Raw genomic sequence first — 22,094 nt, forward strand, 5'->3', positions numbered from 1 at the left:
CCAGATAATTTTTACCCTTTGAATGAGCACGATGACAATGAGGAGCCTGGCAAAGCTTTAACTTAAGATACCAATCAAAAAACAGCAATTACCGCCCCCAAACAAACAAACAGAACAGGGTCTTTTAGTTTAGGTATATGCAGAACACGATGCTGGAAAAAGTTGAGAACTGGCAAAAGTTTGGTCAATTGCGCTTACCAGGACTTGATATCACACATCTTAAGTTGTATTCCAAAATGCTCTGTTAAAATGCTCTGTACCAATAGGAACCAGGAAATAGATGATGGATAGGTTTCCACACTAGCTTATAAGCAGTTAATTGGTTACAAAGCTAAACAAAAAACCCTGGATCAGCAGCCACCCTATTTCTATGTGAAACCTCAAGGTCTGATACACTTCTCTTCAATGAGCTGCAGGTCTATCATTGAGACCAAGGCCAATGGTCCCTCTACCACACAAGCCCTCAACTTCTATCCCCTCCCCTAGCTCTACTTTCTTCATTAAGTTACAGTAATAGGAATGGGCCTTCTGAGGTCATAGCAATGACAAAGAAGTGACTGGGAGAGTGCAAATATCCCTCTGAGGAGAGGAGGTCAACTGTATACAAGCAATTTCTGAAAGCCAGTATTTCTAAATTGTACCTCCTATACCAAAATGAAACAACGTCCTTCTCTTGAATTAAAACTTGCTAGCCATTTATTAAAACACACAAGCATCTACTATAGTTGAAGCTTTGTTTAAATGATTTTCCAGATTAACCCATGAGTTACATCTTCCCTATAAAAAATATCCACAGTATACTCAATACCTGTCACAGATTAGCCCAGAAATTTCTGTCCTGTCAGATGAGCTGCAAGCTTACCTAGAGGTGGTGGGTTTGTCCCTAAGCCTTTTTTTTTTTTTTTAATTTATTTACTTATTTTGAGAGAGAGAGAGAGAGGGAGGGGCAGAGAGAGAGGGAGAGAGTCTCCATTTTTAATGTTTGTATTACTGTAATTCTGTGATTTAATTTAATATATGTAAACCAATGAAATGAATGCCAAAAAATTATTATTTTTTTTTTTTTCAGAGAGTGTGTGTGCACATGAGCACAAGCAAGTGGAGAAAAGGGACAGAGGGAGAGAAAGAAAATCTTTTTGTTTTTTTTTAAATATTTTTTGAGAGAGAGACAGAAGATGTGAGCAGGGGAGGAGTAGAGAGAAAGATAGACAGAGGATCCCAAACAGGCTCTGTGCTGAGAGTGGAGAGCCTGATGCAGGGCTCAGACTCACAAACCGTGAGATCATGACCTGAGCGGAAGTTGGACGCTTAACGTCCAACTAAGCCATCCAGGCGTCCCAAGAGAGACAAAATCCTAAGCAGGCTCCACACTCAGTGCAGAGCCCTATGTGGAGCTCCATCTCACAACCCTGAGATCATGACCTGAGCTGCAACCAAGAGTCAGATGCCCACGCCCAACCAAGTGAGCCACCCAGGTGCCCCCCAAAAAATATTTTTATGATGAAAAGTATTTTGAATGCTCTAGAGAAAGCTAGATAAAAGAGGATTTGGGACCCTTTTATTTAGAAAGTTCTTAAAGTTAGGCAGAATTTCTCTGTGAATATATGAAAAGGGAGAAAAATTTTATGAGACATCAAAGGCTTCAAATTTTATAAAGGTTTATTGGGTGCCACGTAGCAGTGCTTTTACTCTAAATCTATGATTCTTAACTATTTTTGAGTTATGGGTCCCTTTGGAAATTTAATGAATGGTACAGCCCACTTTTCTCCCTAGAAATACAAATAAATAAACAAGTTACAGTTCTGGTGGTTCCTATACCCTGGCCCCATTTCCTTTCCCCTCCACCCTCTACCCTCCCACAAAGGACATCTCCTTGTGGCTCTATGGATCCTAAGCTTCTAAACATTTTATCATGTTTACACCCATATTAGTACAGCCAACTAAATTCCAAATGGTCTAATATCAACTTTGTTAAGACCTTATTAATTATATTTCAGACTGTCTAATAATATCCACTACATCTCAAGAGAGTTTATTCAACATAAAAATAACAGATTCCAGGTTTCATTTCTCTTATTGCCTGTGATCCTCCCCTTTGATTGACTGGTTAGCAATTCCTTGTAGTTCTTTGCAATGCCAGGCTGTAACGCATAAACAAGATGACTAATCAGCTAACATATACTCTAATTCTCAGGGTACAACAACAACAAAAAATCAGGCTAGAATCAGTAAAAGCACTTGACTTAGAATGGTAGTTATTTCTTCTCTCAGATTTAGTGTTCTAATAAGCAGTCCATGAAGTAATCTATCTTAATAAGGTTTTCCTTCCCACACATTGAGAGTCACACAAAAGCATGGGTGGATAAGAGATGTCAAATCACTTGCTCAAATATTCCCAACACATAGCTTTCCCTTCTGAAGTTCCTCTACTCTAAACCCACCTGGCTTATGAGTCATGAAAATTCTAATCTGCCACTATTGAGCATTTTCACCTCTAGATCATTTTCTCCAGCTGCCTGAACTAAAACCTGGGAGTCATTCTAAACTCCTCCTTCTCTCTTCCTCATATCCAAGCAATCACCAGTGCTTCCAGTTGGCCTCCTAATTTTATTTCTCAAGTCTGTCTTTTCCTCTCAATCACTTTAGATCCTTACATTTTTTTTTTATTTAAAACTTTTTTTTTTCAACGTTTATTTATTTTTGGGACAGAAAGAGACAGAGCATGAACGGGGGAGGGGCAGAGAGAGAGAGGGAGACACAGAATCGGAAACAGGCTCCAGGCTCTGAGCCATCAGCCCAGAGCCCGACGCAGGGCTCGAACTCACGAACCGCGAGATCGTGACCTGGCTGAAGTCGGACGCTTAACCGACTGCGCCACCCAGGCGCCCCTAGATCCTTACATTTTAACTGGCTACCCTGTGTTTGGTCCCTGACAATCTATAGCCCAGAATAATCTTTCTGAAACAAAAATGTGATCACTTCACTCACCAACCTAACAGCCTTAAAATGGCTATCTTTCTCAGCTTAAAAATCCTTGAAAGTCCCCCTACCGGACAAAGTTGAAGGTAATGAATGCTGGAATGTCCTTGTGATCTGGCCCCTACCTGCTTCTCTAACCTCGTTTCTCACTCGCCTCATCCCTGCCCAGCACCATCTGCTCTCACGGCATACTGTGTTGTTCTTTCCTGTATACCTGCTGTTCCCTCTGCTTAAAGCAAATCTTCTTTGCTGCAACCCCTACCCTATCCCCTAGGTGTGCCTATGGAACCCTGACCATTCAGCTCTAAATAAAGCTTTAAAATGCCCCCAAATGTTCATAACGGCATTATGTTTAATAGTTAAAAACTGAAAACAACCTAAATCCTCCAAAAATAAAAATGATTTACTGGGGTGCCTGGGTGCCTCAGCTGGTTAAACGTCCAACTATAGATTTTGGCTCAGGTCTTGATCTTACATTTGTGAGACTGAGCCCCAAGTTGGGCTCTGTGCTGACAGCACAGAGCCTGCTTGGGTTTCTCTCTCTCTCCCTCTCTCTCTGCCCCTCCCTTGCTCACATGTGTGCACATGCACTCTCTCTCTTTCAAAATAAACAAACATTTTTAAAAAGTGACTTGTTAAATTTTAATGGATTGCTGTGTTGCTGTGTTAGAATATTATGCGGTAATAAAAAATGTTTATAAATTTAATGATATGAAAAGCTAAAAAATACGGCTATAAATTGTTAACACAGAATCATCTCAACCACATAAATACATTTTACATATACATAAAAGAGATAACTGGCAGAAATACACTAAAACAGGAGTACTTATCTATTACTTATCATAATAGGATTATGAGCAATTTTTTTCCCTCCAGTTTTAATGGTGAGCATGGATTACTTTCAAAATCAGAAAAACTGAAAATATTTTAAACTGTTAAGACTTTCCTGGAGCCTTCTCAACACACCAACACACACAGACACAAAAGTTTAATCATTCCCTCCTCTGATTCAAGTATAGACTCTCTTTGTTGTGTATATCACACAGTTATAAACTCATCCATGCATATATACATATGTGTATATATATACACCTGTACGTATATATATATATATACATGTGCATATATATGTATATTGTATATATACATACACACACACACACATATACATATACACACACACACACATACACACACACATTTCATTTTAGAGAAAGAGTGAGCGAGCAGGGTGGGTGGGCAGAGGGCTAGAGTGAGAGAATCTTAAGCAGGCTCCACACTCAGCAGAGCCTGATGGAGGGCTCAATCTCACAACCTCAGGATCATGACCCGAGCCAAATCAAGAGTAAGACACTCAACCAACTAAGCCACCCAGGCATCCCTACCTTCTATATTTTAATTCATGTTTGTCCGGGAGCTGTCTGACAGGATTTGGTTCAGCTTTAATCCCTAGTGCCTTATCTCTGATAGAGGCTAGTTTAATGTTTATAAAGTAAAATTACTTTTACATTGCTAGCTACATGCAGCTACATGCAAATGACCAATAAATGCCTAATCAATCATTTCAAAATGTAAATCATTAACACATTCAACAAATATTTACCATGTGCCTAAAATATCCCAGGCTGTCACAACCCCTGTGGACACTGCAGTGGAAAGGTCCTTGCCCTTGTGGGAGGATACACTCTAGTATGGAGAGACAAAACAAAATAAACCGGCTCATTTTGGAGAGTGACAAGTGTTATAAAGGCAACGTGGGATGAGGAGTATCAGGGAAGATCTGGGGAAAGAGTGCAACATCAAAGGCATATTGAAAGATGGTAAGTGACAAGATAAGAGGCAAGCAGGGATAGAATGGAAGAACTGGACATGGATGGAGTCAAAATACCTAAGTTTCCACTCCTGCTCCATCACCTTACTAGTCAGGTAATCTTCTCTGAATTTCTAATTCACAAAAATGTGTAAGGATTAAGTAAAGGATTAAATAAGATAATTTCCATGAAAAGGGTGAGGCCAGTACTTGACATTCAGGGTCCCCTGTATTTTTAAGCTGTATCTACTTGGAGAAGGAGACATCAAAAACAATACAACACCCAAGGGGCACCTGGGTGGCTCAGCAGGTTAAGCATCTAACTCCTAATTTCAGTTCAGGTCCATGCTCAGAGCTGGGCATGGAGCCAGTTTAAGATTATTCTCTTTCTCCCTCTCTCTCTACCCCTTCCTGTACACGTGTGCAAGCTCTCTCTTTCTCTCTCTCAAAAAAAAACTAAACATGTATATAATATATACATGTGTATATATAATATATATAATACAATACCAAAAAGCTGGAGTACATGGATTATGACTGTGAGTGAAGATCTCAAAAGAAACTCAACAAGGTAAATCTCATCCCTTTGATCTAAGAGTTCTGTAATAGATTTGTAGTTAACAAAAATACGACCTATGCTATCCTTCTTAACTACTTATCTGAACTCAGGATTCTATTGATCACAATTGCTTTCAATAACAATGTGGCCAAGAGGTAACTAGTCTACCCACAAAACCAAATGCAAACACATAAAAACAGATTCATATCCAAAAACTGTATCTCAGCCTTTCCCCCAATCTCATAAACATTACTGGTCTTCACTATTTTTAATCCACTGCATATCTCAGTTATATTTCTCTAGTCCAAAAGAGGAAAGGAAATTTTCCACAGCAGATTGCAAAAGAGAGGTGCTGGGCACATTTACTTCTTGTCCTTTTAAATTGCTGTGTATCTGAAACCTAAGAACTAGGTCTCCTGGACTTTGAGTAGGGGGTTAAGCTGTCAGATCATGAAAATGTTTCCTCTGAGGTATTTTAAGCCCTAATCAGTTACCACACCCTACCATGTATTTAAGATAGACAGTCTTTTGGGACGCCTGGGTGGCTTAGTGGGTTAAGCATCTGACTTCGGCTCAGGTCACAGTCTCACAGTTCATTCGTTTGAGCCCCGCGTCAGGCTCTGTGCTGACAGCTCAGAGCCTGCAGCCTGCTTCAGATTCTGTGTCTCCCTCTCTCTTTGCCCCTCCCCCATCTCTCTCTTTCTCTCTCTCAAAAATAAATAAACGTTTAAAAAATTAAAAAAAAAAAAAGATAGTCTTTGGCCCTTTACCTCTCTGCTTTCCAATCTCACATTCCTCAAATGAATGAATGACTGAATGGGCCTGCTGCAACCTACTGTGTCAACCTCTTAGACCAAAGAATTCTCTTCTTAATATGTCTAAGTGCTATTGTCAAAATTATTCTGACCCTCATTCTGGTCAGTTGTAGTATTAATAACAATTTGAGAAGGAAAAAAACAGATGACCATGACAGGATAAATTAACTCTAGAAGAATGAGTTGATTAACAGTGAGGAGGTAAAGAAAAATTTAACTTGTAAGATGCAAGCTAGTGTTCTCATGCATTGGCTCCCAAAACCTTTTATGTCAAAACAAGAACTCTGCTTACTTTTTGACATACCAAACCTACAAAGAGAGTCATATCCCAGAAACTATTGGATGTCCTTAAACCTGGGAACACAAATGATATTTTCTATTTTTATAAATTGAAAATGTCCTTTGTGACATTATATACATTAACCTATTTCCATATCCTATGGACATATCCTACCACCTTGTAGAGAAATGGTATAAGGGCAAATCTGTCTCAAAAATGTTAAGTATACTATATTGTAGAAAAACAAAACTATAGCACCTCGTGTTTAAATGTTTATTCATTCATTTGGGGGGCCTGGGTGGCTCCGTCGTTTAAGAGTCTGACTTCAGCTTAGGTATGATCTTATGGCTTGTGAGTTCGAGCCCCATGTTGGGTTCTGTGCTGACAGCTCAGAGCTTGGAGTCTGCTTCAGATTCTGTCTCTGTCTCTCTCTGCCCCTCCCATGCTTGCACTCTGTCTCTCTCACTCTCTCTCAAAAATAAACATTAAAAATAATAGTAACAGGGGCACCTGGGTGGCTCAGTCGGTTAAGTGTCCAACTTCAGCTCAGGTCATGATCTCAAGATTTGTGGGTTCAAGCCCTGCATCAGGTTCTGTACTGACAGCTCAGAGCCTGGAGCCTGCTTCTGATTCCGTGTCTCCCTCTCTCTTTGTTCCTCCCCCCTGCTCACGCTCTCTCTCTCAAAAATAAATTTTTAAAAATTAGAAAATAATACAATAAATGTTTTTTCATTCATTTAATCAGTAGCTACTGTCAGGTGCTTGTGAACTTCCAGACACTGGTCCTTTGATGGCACTGACCATTTAGTTAGTTGCACTGAGTTACTAAAGAAAGGGAATTTTTTTTTTTCCTCTTGTACTTCATCTTGACTTTGAAATAAGTTTGAATGCCTAACAAATGAAGATATTTGGCTGTACAACAGTTTTATGCATACAAAATCAGTACACAATGTTTCCTTCCCTCCATGTGTATTAATTCTACGATCACCTAAAAATGATATAAAGGCTGTTTGGTGCCCATTTCTGTTTTTCTCCTCTGAAGTATCCCAATAAGGATTCATATTATGTATTTATTATTTCTGAGAATCATATACTAAAGCTTCTGGGGAAAGAAAAGTAGGCTGGATTCCAAGATACTAATTTATTGTATTATTTTCATTCAGTAGTACCTTTCTATTTCACATTAAGTCAAAATGCAAAAGTAAAATGGTTTCATATTAAGAAATTTACATGCTCAGCATCTGTAAAGAACACTAAAGGATATGAAAACTAAATGTAATAGAACAAAAACATAACAGAACCCCCACAGAACAAGCCATTTACAAGGAATACGGACCAGCTGTAGGAAATCCCTTGTTAGGCTGGCTACTACAGCAAGCATGATGATCTCTCCAGGAAAGCCCCTTTGCAGTGGTGGTTATATTCCCCAACTCCCAAGATCCAAACTTGGGGCTGTATACTGAATTCTATCTCTGACAATCACATGGACTCCTACAGAGAGCCAGGCAAGGTCTTCGGGAAAGCGGTAATAAGGAGCTTCAAATTGGAGCCTTTATTGCTCCAAAACTACCAAAATCAACATTGCTGGCAGTTGGGAAATTACAAGTGTAGGCATTTCTCCCAACCCCAATTAAAATGTTCACAGAGCGAGAAAAAGTCTTATGCTTGCATTGGTGAGTCAGCCATAAGCAGAAGCAGGTAGTTACAAAAAGCAGGTAGTTACCAAAAGCAGGTAGTTACTGCCTTTCTAGGTCAGGCAGTCACCATAATATACAAAGAGCCTTTCACTGCTCTTCCATCCCTGCCAGACACATCCTTCCAGCCCTTCTCCGTTTCCAGATGCCATCAACTACTGTTTAACTCTGGACTACTGATTATCAACAATATTTCCTCTATTAAACTCTAACTGACTATAATTAGAGGTAGTTAGGCAGACATCTAAGAGCCATACCAGTATCTAATTTTCTGAAAACTTTGTACACATTCTCTGAAAGCAAACCCAGAAGATGGGTGCTCTCTCTCCATTTTTGCTGACTGGTAAAAAGAATCATTGGCTTGGGGCGCCTGGGTGGCGCAGTCGGTTGAGTGTCCGACTTCAGCCAGGTCACGATCTTGCGGTCTGTGAGTTCGAGCCCCGCGTCGGGCTCTGGGCTGATGGCTCAGAGCCTGGAGCCTGTTTCTGATTCTGTGTCTCCCTCTCTCTCTGCCCTTCCCCCGTTCATGCTCTGTCTCTCTCTGTCCCAAAAATAAATAAACGTTGAAAAAAAAAAAACTTTAAAAAAGAAAAAAAAGAATCATTGGCTAAATGATGTGACCCAATCACCAATGACAGAGCTGTGGCTTCAACCAGTGTCTTTCTCATTCCAAGCTTCATGGGTTGTCCACTACTCTATGCTCCTTTCCATTTCTCTCCTCAATAAAATCCACACGACTTAATCAAACTTTTCATATTGTAAAAAACAAAGCCATAATCTTCTGACACTTGCAGATCAAAACACTACAAAACCCACCTGAGCAATGACAAGTTCCAAATGGACAAGCATTACACCTTATATAGCCCTTGAAAAAAGCAAAATAGGCCAAACAATGGAGAAAGCTATTTAAGCAGAAAATTGTATCTTATAGAGTATCTAAAAACATTACATTTCTGAAGGCATACTTTTGTATCAACTCACTGCAAGGTCATAAAAAGTTTAAAGCTAACTACTTTTCAACACTGAAAAGCAATTTTGAAGTATACTGTTTATATTATCAGATTAATGTTTTCAGTAGCATAGAAAACCTTCTAATATTTCCTAACCAACCTGTCTTTTAAATAGAATATAGATAATGTAGCTTTGTTGGCATTCACAGTAACCATGCCATAATAGGCTCTGAAACAGTTTGTGGGGTTGGGTGGACCTTAAGTGGTTTTGCATTAAAGCAGTATTTAAGAAACCATCAACCGAAGAGTCTCCAGTTTTAAATCTAGGTCATACTAACCTTAGTCAAAAGCAAGCATAAACTAGACAATTTATATTACTTCCTAAAAAGATGGCTTGTGAAATAAAAAGGAGCATAGACTTGAAAAATATTAATGTTTCCTAAGAATTATAAATAAGCATATTTATTTTTAAAAATAATCTATATTCCCATTAATTCACATAAGGAATTTTTCTTCTGTTATAGATAACCCACTAGCAAAATTAACACTATATTTAGTTAGACTTACGTCAAAAAACAAAAAGTCTTTCAATTTGGAGGGAAGAGGAGAGGAATAAAAACAGAGATGCAGAAAGAAAACAAAATATGATTTAAAATTTTCCCCCAAAAAATACAATATTCAAAAATACATAAATTAAGTAAATAAATAATAGAGGGAAATACTGACTACTGTTGCAAAAAAGTGGTAGTAAATATATGACACCATATTTTTCTTCCTCCATTTCCATCAATACAAATTTTTTAAAAGCACTATTTCTAGGGTATAACATAAGGTCAAGTACAGATTCAGTCCAGTCTCCTGCCTCTACACTGCACTGTTAACTGATGTCCTGGAGCTATCATACCCAAGATATTAAGAGTGGAGACTGGCTCTGGAGGCAGACTGCCTGGGTTCAAATCCCACCTCTGAGAGTTACTGGCTGTGTGACTGTGAGCAAATGAAGTAAATGTACTAACTCTCAATTTCTCTGTCAAGTATAATGAGGATTATAACAGTCCTGAACCTCAAAGGAGTTCTAATGAGAAACTATACCTAAACTGTTTAGCACAGGGCCTGGCCTGTAAGTAAATGGTGGGTCACCATATTGTTACAGTAACCAGAGGGTACCTTCAGACAGAAAAAAAGACCAAACGATGTTGTATAGAAGTTTACAGTTATTCAGATTGCTCTGTATGAGAAATCAGTAATCCATACTATGAAAAGATCATGCAGAACTCCTGGTCACCGTTACAGTAACAGTAGCTGTAGCCCAACATTTATGTGATACTTTACTATGAGCCAAGCACTGTGCTAATGCAGTTGCTCTTTTGAACTCATATGAAGCAAGGAATTATTATTCCCATTTTATAGATAAGGGTATTGAGGGCCAAAATGTCTGCATAATTTGCTCAAGATTACAAGGCAAGTGACTGGCAGGGTTAAGATTTTGAAACCTAGGCAATCTGCCTCCAAAGCCTACTTCTGATACAAACTACCCACCCAAACTTGGGCAAGGAATTTCACATACTGGGATTTCAATTTCCTCCTCTGGAAAATAAACAGAATGGTAGAATAGGTATTCTTAAAAGTCCCTTCTAAACTTCTCTGGACAAAAATCCACATTCACTACATATAGAAAACATCTCTGCTTTAGTCCTTTTACAGACCCAACCTTCTCTGTCTCATATAAATACAGAATGATGCATATTTAGAATTCCCCCAGTGGAGTGCCTCACTGTTCCTGAGCCAGTTAGCGGAAAGTACATGATGCCAAGAGGCATCAGCCAGACAGAGAGCCTCACTAGATAGTTCCATAACTAAGTCCCTTTAAATGGAGCCCCAAGCGAACCTGACTTAAAATTAATTCTACCTGACAACACTAATGCTACAGGGAAGTTAAGGACACACATCAACAAAATTAGCCAAACCTTTAGACTAGAGCTATGTCACTATACTGCTCAGGACCTCAGTTTCCTTATTTACAGAAATGAAATGGCTTTTAAAAAAATTTTTTTTAATGTTTATTTATTTTTGAGACAGAGAGAGACACAGCATGAACGGGGGAGGGGCAGAGAGAGAGGGAGACAAAGAATCAGAAGCAGGCTCCAGGCTCTGAGCCATCACCCCAGAGCCCGATGTGGGGCTCGAACTCGCGGACCGCGAGATCATGACCTGAGCTGAAGTTGGACGCTTAACCGACTGAGCCACCCAGGCGCCCCATGAAATGGCTTTTAGATACAAGTAAACCCAAAGGAAGAAGCCACCCCAACTCAGGGAAACCAATCGACTTTGTTAGAATTGAGGGAAGGGGGTAAGGAACATCTAGTTTGGAAAACCACATTCAAATACAGTTATTGCTTTTATAATATAAACCACAGAAGAAAGCTCCGGGAAAAAAAAAAAAAAAATCTATTGTGTTGGTTGGCAAAAGAGGGTGAAGCAGCACTGAGGGGATATGGATTTCAAAAATACATATTAAGATACATTACAGTAGATCACTGTTGCAAGCCCCTTTTAGCTGAGAGTCTGTAAAATAAAGTCTCTAGGACTACTTAAGATATTTTCTCCCTTGGGGCGCCTGGGTGGCTCAGTCGGCTGGGCATTCGACTTTGGCCCAGGTCATGATCTCACGGTTCATGGGTTCAAGCCCCATCAGGTTCTGTGCTGACAGCTCAGAGCCTGGAGCCTGCTTTGAATTATGTGTCTCCCTCTCTCTCTGCCCCTTCCCTACTCACTCTCTGTCTCTCAAAAATAAACACTGAAAAAAATTTTTTAAAAAAAGATATTTTCTCCCTTTCACAGGAAAATGATTTAAATAAATGCACAGACATAAAATTCTAAACACAAAACTCAAGGTGTTTTTAGTTTTTTAAACATATGTGATATACTTAACTCAAGTCTTGTAATATTCCAACCCCAAACCAAAGAACAACCAGGTTACTCCTAATTTGGTTCTACTATTGCTTCAAAATACTGAAGCTCCATTTTAAGTAAGACAAAGAAGTGAGACATAAAGTCAAATCTTGTGGCCGTCTTTGCCTACTCAACAGCACCACTACGGATGAAAAGACAAACTAAAGTCAAACCAGTCTGTCTGGCTCTCATTAGCATAGCCTGTAAACGACTGGCAATCCATACACTACTTGTCATGGGTAGTGTCATGAGTTTGAGGGAAATTTTATGGATTTAATCTCTCCCCAGTCCTCATTTCCAGAGACAATCATCAAAAGCTAGTTGTATTCATATTCAACTCTTAGAAAAAGATAAATGATGTCTACACCATCAGCTCTCACCCCTCAATGTTCCTATCATATTTCAGGTTAACTTCTAAGACTGGACTTGGATAGGGAGTGACAGAGGAACTGTTAGAAAAAGGGCTCTCCTACCAAATGCAGCCTCCCTGTTCTATCCCCTCACCGCAAAAATAAGCACATAGAGAAATTCCAGAAAGCAGATTCCTCCTTTTCTTTACCAAACTAATCCCATCTCGCAGTGTCTCTTCATTTTATTAAAACAAACTTTAGAACAATGGAAAGAAATACACCTTAATATCAAAATCCTCCATGCCTAAAGGACCCCGGTGAAAATTTGTCAAGATCCTCTCTCATGAAAAACTCTCATACACACAACTTTCATGAACCCCCTTGAACTGTCAAGGTTAAAAATCCTTGCTCTGGCCTAGAGAATCATGTGCTTCTCAATAACCCTATCTCCTCCTTCATGGATGGGAGCCACCCCAAACATCACATCTGAAACGTAAAGAACAAAATGAAGGCTCCAATTGCACCTGATGCTTTCTACCTCTGTCAAATGTCGGTTCTGCCATTTTTCAGCAATGCTCAAAGGATTTGTTTCATTTCCTTGACCACCCAAATTGGGTCTTGTCCAAAGCCCTCCTCTCTCCTTCCTTTCTTCTTTTCTTTAACTGAGCCTAGAAGCTTATAGCCAAATCAATTTGTAAGTGAAGGATAAATGTTTGCCTGAGAACAAAAGCTCCCAGTGAACACTCACCCTCACCACCCCTTTTCCAACTCAAGATGTTCAGGACACTGCCAACTAACTGATGTGGTCGTGGGCTGGATTAGAAAACAAGAACAGAATAAGGACACTCCATTCAACCTTTTTGTCTGGGGCATTTCCTGGGTTTTTCACTGGTATTTAACACCAAGACACAAGGCTCATTTTTCATTAAAGTTGCAAGACTTTCACTCTGCCCAGTTTCAAATGGTGTAATTGATCTGCATTGTCTTCTTAAATAACCCAACTGAAGGACACTGCAGCTTTAAATATTTCAGTGCTAGCTAGCAAATAGACTCCATTGCAATATGGCTCTGAAGGTCGCGTCCTATTGTCTCTTTGCTCTAGAAAAACAATGTCTAAGTCTTTCTTCTAGGTAACATCGGAAGAGTTACCCCTAGAATTTCCATTCTCCCCAACTGGGTCCCTGGAGGAGTTCGCGAGTTTATTGGAATCTCACACTCATAATTTTCCCGGCAGGGGCAATATGCTGATTGCTATTAATGATGCCAGCACCTTAGCGAGACATAAACACATGTGTTCACATTAGTTTAATTGAGCATATGCAACTGTCTGAAATAGCACCACTCAAGGGCTGTTAACCTCTTTAAGAGTAGGCCCAGGGTAGTTTAGGAGTGGATGGCTTTCAGGCGGCACTCTGAACCCAGGTTGCATAACCTGAAATGTGTAGCTACTTAAAATGACAGGAATCTCAGTCTACTCATCCTGGGACCATGCCAGCACCTTGCACCTTTACTTGTAAAATAAGGTCAAAATAAGAGGCACACGCACGGTGAAGGAAAAAATAAACCAAAAGAAAAAGGCCCTTTTCTATCTTATCAGGGCGCTTAAATAGGATTCCTCAAGCAGTCACAATGTTCCCCCACCCTTGTCCCCGGAACTAGAACAGCCCCGGTGAAATGGAGGCTTTGGAAGGGGAGAAGGGAGCTGGACATCGATGCCTTCTTTTAAAGAACAAAAATCAGTGGACGATTAAATGGCAGGGAAGAAGGGGCAAAGAAGCGGGGTAGAAGGTGTGTGCAGGTGCAATGGAGCATTACCTGAAATGGCAACAGATTGTTACCATTATCCGTCCGGAAAGCGTTATCCTCCATCCAGGACTTGGAGGTGAGCGGGGCCGCGCGGGGGAACTTGGGCGGCGCGATCACATTGCTGGAGAAGGGCTTTTTGAGCGGCGAGATGGGGTTGAGCGGTGAGGGCACCCCGACACCCACGCCCACGCCCACGCCGACCGCCCGGCGAGGGTCCCGGCCAGCCGGCAGGCCGCCCCACGGGTTGGATGGCGCGCTCCAGGCGGCGTTCACACTCTGGTGCGTGTTCCAGCTGGACGAGGCGGACGAAGCGGCGGCTGCGGCCGCGGCGGCTACTGCAGCCGAGGACGAGGACGGCTTGCTGGTCATGATGGGCTGGTGGCCGTACGCCGCGGCAGCACTCCTCTGCGTGTAGGGCGCCTGGCTGGGGCTGGCGGGCGAGCGGCGCTGCTGCGGGGGTTGTGCCTGCGGGGGCTGCGCGGGTTGCGCGGGCTGCGGCGCCGGCGGCGGCGGCTGCTGGTGGTGCTGGGTCTGCGCCAGGCCGATCTGCGGAGAGAAAGTGCCTCCGAAGACTGGGTTGACGTGGTGCGGGAAGTTCTGGAAGAGCATGGTCCCGTTGACTGGGGTGATCCCCTGGAAGAAGCTGTCCTCCACCGCGTTCGTGGTGCCCGTGGACCAGGTGCTGCCGAAGGACGGCGACAGCGACGCGCCCGGCGCCGCGGGCTCCTGCGGCGGCGGCGGCTGCTGAGGGGGCTGGTGGAAACTCAAGCCCGGCAGGAGCGGCGATTCCATCTGCATCTTGTCAGGACCGTTGGGGGCCGGCGGGGCCGCGGCGGGACTGAGGGCCGGCACTGCGCTACTGTCCTCCGGCTTGGGGGTCTCTGAGGAGAGGGGCGTGGACGGGGCTTCGGCTGCGCTGGGGTCGGGCTGGGGCTGCTGCTGCTGCTGCTGCTGCCGCTGCTGCTGGGGCTGGGGCTGGGTTTTGCTTTTGTCCATCAGTAAATCATCCTGCATGGTTTGCGCAGCTGAAACGGGAAAAAAGAGAGACGCGTTATTGTTAATGTGATCGTTAATGCCCCTCGCTAAAGCGGGCGGGTGTTTTACTTGCGAAAATCCAGTGCCACCGCTACTAGCCAATTGCAATGCAAATCCATAATCTCCCATTTAGAAGAACAGGTCGGGCTGGGAATGGGGGCGGGGGGGGTGGCTCGTGCAAGGTCTCTAAAAATACTGTGAGAGCGTCTTCACCCTTTCTGATGTCTTGGTTCCTTTTCTGTATTAGTGAGAGATGTGCTTATAAGACAGAAAGACAGCAATTTCGCCACGTCTCTTTTCCCTTCACCGGAACTCAGAGCGTTCACCCTGCAATGAGAAACTGATTCTGGTTCCTGTTTTTTCCCAAGCACCACCCTCCCCCAGTTATTTGCATACGTCAATAAATACTGCTGCGTCCTTCAGCAAGGTTAAAAAGACACCGCACACGACCCTTTCTTCCCCCTTCCCTGCTCCGCACTTTAAAGAAACAGCAGTCTTATCCCTCTTGATTAGCAAACTGGCTTCTTGCGTTGATAATTGTTTGATTTAGCAGCAGCGAACCGCGAGGGAGGAAATCCTTGGCATTTGTTAGGAGGAGGATTCAGCTGCACAATCATTCTCCGGCCTCCCAGTAGCTGCAGCTACTCCATTTTGTTAGGAGACATAAAAAACCACCGTTTTAAAAGAGGTAAAAAAAAAAAAAAAAAAAAATCTACTGAAACGTTTGTGTTTGCTTCGTGTTACTCCAAGGATTGGAGTTTTTCTGCTTATTCTCCAATCTTCTTGTCTCCAATTCTGTCACACAAGAAATTTCTTGGCTTCTCAGTGGTTCAGGTCTCAACAGGAGCCTGAGAATTTCTGTGCAGAGTGGAGAAATGTTCTGGTTGGGTTTGAGGTCACAGAGAGAGAGATAGAGACAGACTGACAGTGAGATGGGGTAGGGGCGGAGCTTTAAAAAAAATCCCCCTGAGATTTAAGTAGAAAGTCAAGATACTTATGAGGTTGCCAGATTTTCATTTTTGAATCCTCCTGATGCTGCCTTGGTCACAAGACTTTGGCAAATTTAGAATCCATTCTCTTATCACCGGTATTAGCAATGAAAGATTATGGTTTGAAGACCCTGAATTATGCTAGCAAAAGCGTTAAAAATAGCATAGTACAAAGTCCCAAATTCTCATACGTTGTAATTATAGTGCATTGCCATCACTGCTTCATTTAGCCATATAAGGAGTGTATGGTATTTTCCATCTCTCATAGAAGGACTATATTCACCTCTGCCATACAGCCTGTTTTCCCATTCAAGGATGAAAATAGTAATCACTCAAAATCAGGAGATTTCCATACACATAGTTATCACTGAGTTAGTTTGTCCTTTAGAACATATTAAGTGTTTTAAATATATGAATATTAAGTGCTGAGACTCTGAAAACAAATATTTAGAGATGTTAAAGAAGCAAATGACCAAACATACAATTATTTTTAGATGATGATTCAGTATAATTGCAACAAAGTTATTAATATATATAATGCAGTTACTTAATTAACTCAGATACTTGGGAAGCATCTTTCTCAGAACACTTGTGAAAGGACATTCAGATATACACAGAAGCTCTGCCTTTGGACATCCTCATGATAAATGTTATAAAATAAATGTATTGGAAAATGGAGATGCCACCACTGTTAGCCATTAAGCAAAAGATTCACATCAAGAAATGGAATTAAAAGTTCTATTTTCTTAAAAAACTATCTTTAAAATGGTTACTCATTCATTTTAAAGTTTCATACACAGACAAAAAATAGTGGGCTGAAGGAAATGCTTCATAGCCACCTTACTCTCTACTCTTTCCTCCCCTTCAACCCCCCCCCCCATAAAAACCCAGCCCAATATACCTCACAAATTGTCAGCTACTACCAATAAAACCTACCTAAGATTGATTTTATGTTTCTCAGGTCCCTTGGTCTAAAACAATGGCTTTGATCTGTATTGTAAAATATCACACAAAGAGGCAAGCAAAGCTTGGATTCACAACAGCACAAAGTTCTACCGCTGCCAAAGAAAATGGACATAGAAAGACATTTTCAGACTTGGTTTAAGCAGTGCTGCAGTAAACCATTATAATCTGGGGTCTGAGTTGCTTCCAGTGGGCTAGAATCGTCTTTACAATAGCCATATCATCATGGCTGAAATATGCATTTGATTATAATTTTAATATTCAGCTTTTCTGATGCTTGTATTGATGCTTTCTGTAATGCCTTCAGTTTAAACTACATGCTCTTGATAGAAAAATTAATGCTGTACTATATAGCAAAAAAGCTAAAAAAGTAAGCTGGACTCAGAATATTTTATAATATACAATTAATATATTTATTGAATTAAAAATTTTTTTATCATACCACATACCAGGAACACCCATTTCTCGTCGCAACACTCCTTAAAGATATAAATTTCACTTTCTGCATAAATTCATTCTGTCAAGGTCAAGACCCATCTTTAATAAATAAGACGCTTTTAAACAAAAGGAAAGCAATAGATTAAGATAACATTTACAAAGTTAACATACAGTGTTTCTCGGCAACTGCTCGTATAGTTTGTTTGGGTGTGTTTCTTTTTTTCTTTTTTCTTATTTACAGCAAAGTCCGAGAAATAGATACCTCCTTCCCCTCCCCCCACCACACACACAATAGATCTTCCTTCACATGCAATCACCCAATCTCAAGTAACAAATTCTTAGTAGCAGTTACCTTTGAGTGTCCAGTTTTTAAGGATCGATAAAATTAAAAAGTGTACAGTATTTATTTTCTTCTTTCAGGTTGATTATGTGACCGCTCTGGCAAAAGCACTTTGACAACTGTAAGAGGAGAGGGCATGCGCGCACAGGGAACTGTGGGGGCTGAAGTCCTTCACTAGGTACTCTGCCTGACTTAAGCACGTTCCGCCAAGGAAAGGAGGAAGCCTCGAAAATACTGATTCCAAGGGGAAGAGGTTGTGCTCGGATTACGTTATATTTTCCTACCAATCTGAATCTCAAATTGTTGAAATGAAAAGGGAGAAAAATAAATTGGTTTGTCAATTTGATTTAGGAAGCCAGGTTAAAAGAGAAACTGAATTGAAGGACTCAAAATAAATGAACCCATCAGAGCTACCTTAAATGGTATTAGCATGGTGATGACTGGGTAGCCAGCAATAGGAACCCTATCCGAAGAAAAGAGATTGGGATGGAGAGGGCAAGGGAAGGGGAGACTACTAGGAAAAGATAAATGCTTAAAATCTGACCATCCTTAAAAAGAAACATTTTAATATTATAGAATGGAAAATACCTTTATAAATGTGATATTAACCATGGAGATCAGGTAAAAATAGGTTTCAGTCACAAATTTTTGACATCCACCAAGATTTCTTTGTATTTGAGTTTTCAATGAAGGCATAAATCACTTACGGTTCTACTTGACATGCTCTGAATCAACTCACCTCGTTATTTTACTTGTCAAAATGAAAGTTTACTTTGCATTATTCATACAATGATCAATCAAATAAAATTCAACTCTTTTAAGCTAAGACAATATTTGGTGAAATTTTAAAAAATAATTTGAAATTTAGTGTTTCATTGCATAGGGCAGTGACTTCTTTATTCAAAACAAAAAGTAAATACAGTTTCTATTTTTCAAATCGAGATTTTTTTTGGGGGGGGGGTATATTTTTTCTATCTTAGCCTTATGACTCCAAGGCTGGAATCTCACAGCATATTAACATCAACTCTTATTATCCATAGCTTCTGAGAGCAATAGTTCAACTACCAGTTTGCTCACGTAGGCAGAAGATATTATTTCTTTGGGATTTGGTTCAATGCCATTCACCCAAGGGGTTCAGAGTAAATGTCAGTTGATGACTATACTGATTGAACTTGGAACTAAAAATATTAAGCATCATTTCAAACTGTCTTAATTCTCTATTTCCTTTCTTCACCAATTAGAATTATAGTATTACCAGAGACTACCAATTTGTAGCATTAGTGGTCTTTGTTTCTAGTTATTTCTAAGGAAAAAAACAAAACAATTTAAGAGGAAAAAAATTATTGTGAATCAACCTGTGAAAAGTCTTTTTAAAAGAACTAAATGGCCTTCTTATTCCTACCGTGAACTTATTTTATATTCCCCATTTTTTCTATTCCTCTACTCTCCTAAAGAAAGCCTTACTTATGCCAACATGCTGTACTTATCATTTGCATTCCAGAGTCTGTCAGGATCACTCAAGGTTAATCTTATTCCTGAAGACTTCCCTAACCTACCAAACTTCTATGTTTTCAAGTACTTCAATTAAGTAAAAGAAAGTTCCCTCATAAAATTGTTATGAAGACTTATTTTAAAAAAATACTTTAAAATTATTAATGTCAAGATTTTATAGGTAGTAATTATTTTTTTCAAGTTTATTTATTTAGAGAGAGTGCAAGTGGGGGAGGGGCAGAGAGAGAGAGAGAGAGAGAGAGAGAGAGAGAGAAAGAGAATTCCAAGCAGGCTCCACACTGCCAGAGCAGAGCGCGATGGTGGACTCAAACCCACAAACCATGAGATTATGACCTGAGCCGAAGTTGGATGCTTAACCAACTGAGCCACTCAGGTGCCCCTATTGATAGAAATTCTTAAGTTATTCAGGTGTGCTTGAAAGTGGTTTACTTGGGCATTTATTAATCCACCTGACCACAAGTGAAGGTCTAATAATAATTCACACAATAAAGAAAAATAAACTTTGGCCCCTGACCCTCAATAAATGGCAATCAGTAATTAGCACTGCCCACACTAAAATGTAATTGTATTATATTTGAAAATGAAGTAATTCCTGCTCTTCCTTTCCTAAAATAAGCATTCAAATCTAAAAAGAAAAGGACTCAAACAAAAATGCCAAAGTGTAAATAAATACCAAACAAATAATAAATTATAGAAGGAGCCCCAACAAGAAAAAAGACCTTCCCTACTGAAATCCTGTGTTTTATTTAACCAGAAAGAAAGCACTGTCTAAAATTTTGTCTTCAGATCACAATGCTTAACCATTTATCGCTTTGAATGGTCATGGAAGGCTGTCAAAAGAGAGATTGCAGAGTTAACTCATTGAGATATACATGGATCAAATACATCTTTCTAAGCTTTCTTCCATTCCTACACTACTCACATCTGTACTCAATGTAGTACATGTGAGTCCTGGGTAATTGGTGGTTGCTCCAAAGACGTTTGCAGAATGAATGGATGAATAAATAAATGAACGGATGGATGGATGGATGAAATATAGTTTTTGCTTATCTAAAACAACCAAGATTTGAGTAAGTATTAAATTATTCTCCATTTAGAACAGCAATTACTTTTTCATCATGAGGAGCATGCAGATCATTTGATTATCATCATGAAATAACATTCATTCAGCTCTAATTGAACAGGAAACTTTGTTCCCATCTAAAAGTTTACAGTCTAATAAAGACACACACCTCACCTCTCCACAGAAACTGCTTCATTAAGTTCTCAATAGTACTCAGAGCTAAATCCAGTGGATGTTTTGTCAGTCTTTATCTTGCTTGATCTTGCAGTAACACTGACATAACTGACCATAATTGCTGGATATACCTTCCCTTTGCTTCCTTCATGCCGTCCTTGGTTTTCTCACATGTAGGGTTATGTGCCCTCTAGCATATCCGTGCTCTCTCTCACTAGCTCTCAATCTTCTTTGTTAACTGACTTTAAATACTGAGTTTCTCAGGGTCTAGGCCATTTTTTTTCTTTTTAAATTATTTTAATGTTTAGAGACAGAGTGCCAGTTGGTGAGGGGCAGAGAGAGAGAGAGAGAGAGAGACAGACAGACAGACAGACAGACAGAATATGAAACAGGCTCCAGGCTCTGAGCTGTCAGCACTGAGCTCAACCCAGGGCTCGAACCCATGAACCGTGTAATGATGACCTGAGCCAAAGTAGGACGCTTAACCAATGGAGTCACCCAGGCGCCCCTACCCTAGGCCAGCTTTTTTTAAATATTTTAAATTTTTTATTTATTTTTGAGAGAGACAGAGTGCGAGCAGGGGAGGGGCAGAGAGAGAGGGAGACACAGAATCTGAAGCAGGCTCCAGGCTCTGAGCTGTCAGCACAGAGCCCGATGCGGGGCTCAAACTCAGGAACTGCGAGATCATGACCTGAGCCGAAGTCGGACGCTCAACCAACTGAGCCAGCCAGGCACCCCCCTAGGCCATTTTTTCATCTCACTCTGTGAGTGGCTTTCCCAACTATAACAAAAGAACCAGGCTTATCCTATTGACAGCTATATTCCCAACATCTATCACTGTGCCTAGCACATAGTAAATAGATATTCAGTAAATATTTGTTAGATTGGGATGACTGGGTGGTTCATTCCGTTAAGCATCCAACTTTGGCTCAGGTCATGATCTTGCAGTTCATGAATTCAAGCCCCACATCAGGCTCTGTCAGCCCCGCTGACAGCTCAAAGTCTGGAGCCTGCTTTGGATTCTGTGTGTGTGTGTGTGTGTGTGTGTGTGTGTGTGTGTGTGTGTCTGCCCCTCCCCTGCTCACGCTCGGTCTCTCTCTCAAAAATAAATAAAAACATTAAAATTTTTAAAAAATATTTGTTGGATTAAAGTTACAATAATGTCCAAAGGGCCAAGAATGCCAAAACAATCTAGATGGCAAAAATAATATACCTAGAGGACTTACACTACTAGATATCAAGACTTATTATGAAGCTATAGTAATTAGGCTACGGTTATTGGCACAAGGATAAGCAAAAGACACACGGAATAAAATAAAAAGTCCAGAAACAGATCCACATATGTATGGTCACCAGATTTATGAAAACAGTAACACTGCAGT

The 22,094-nt window shown here is 40.5% G+C and overlaps 1 protein-coding gene across 8 annotated transcripts in view; it reads right to left on the reverse strand.

Moving 5' to 3' along the window:
- CPEB3 (cytoplasmic polyadenylation element binding protein 3) overlaps window positions 1-22,094 on the reverse strand; it is a 196,195-nt gene that overhangs the window by 146,704 nt on the left and 27,397 nt on the right. For 6 of the 8 annotated variants that reach the window (XM_047825971.1, XM_047825974.1, XM_047825973.1 and 3 more), the window contains 2 exons: window positions 15,447-15,560; window positions 14,208-15,223 (listed from right to left, as the gene is read on the reverse strand). In XM_047825971.1, coding sequence (XP_047681927.1) covers window positions 14,208-15,212 — 1,005 coding nt within the window. In that variant the 5' untranslated portion in view covers window positions 15,213-15,223; window positions 15,447-15,560. The remainder of the gene's footprint in view (window positions 1-14,207; window positions 15,224-15,446; window positions 15,561-22,094) is intronic. The other 2 variants (XM_047825969.1, XM_047825970.1) reach the window with 1 other exon arrangement.

The sequence above is a fragment of the Prionailurus viverrinus genome, chromosome D2 (assembly GCF_022837055.1).
Source record: "Prionailurus viverrinus isolate Anna chromosome D2, UM_Priviv_1.0, whole genome shotgun sequence".
Taxonomy (NCBI): domain Eukaryota; kingdom Metazoa; phylum Chordata; class Mammalia; order Carnivora; family Felidae; genus Prionailurus; species Prionailurus viverrinus.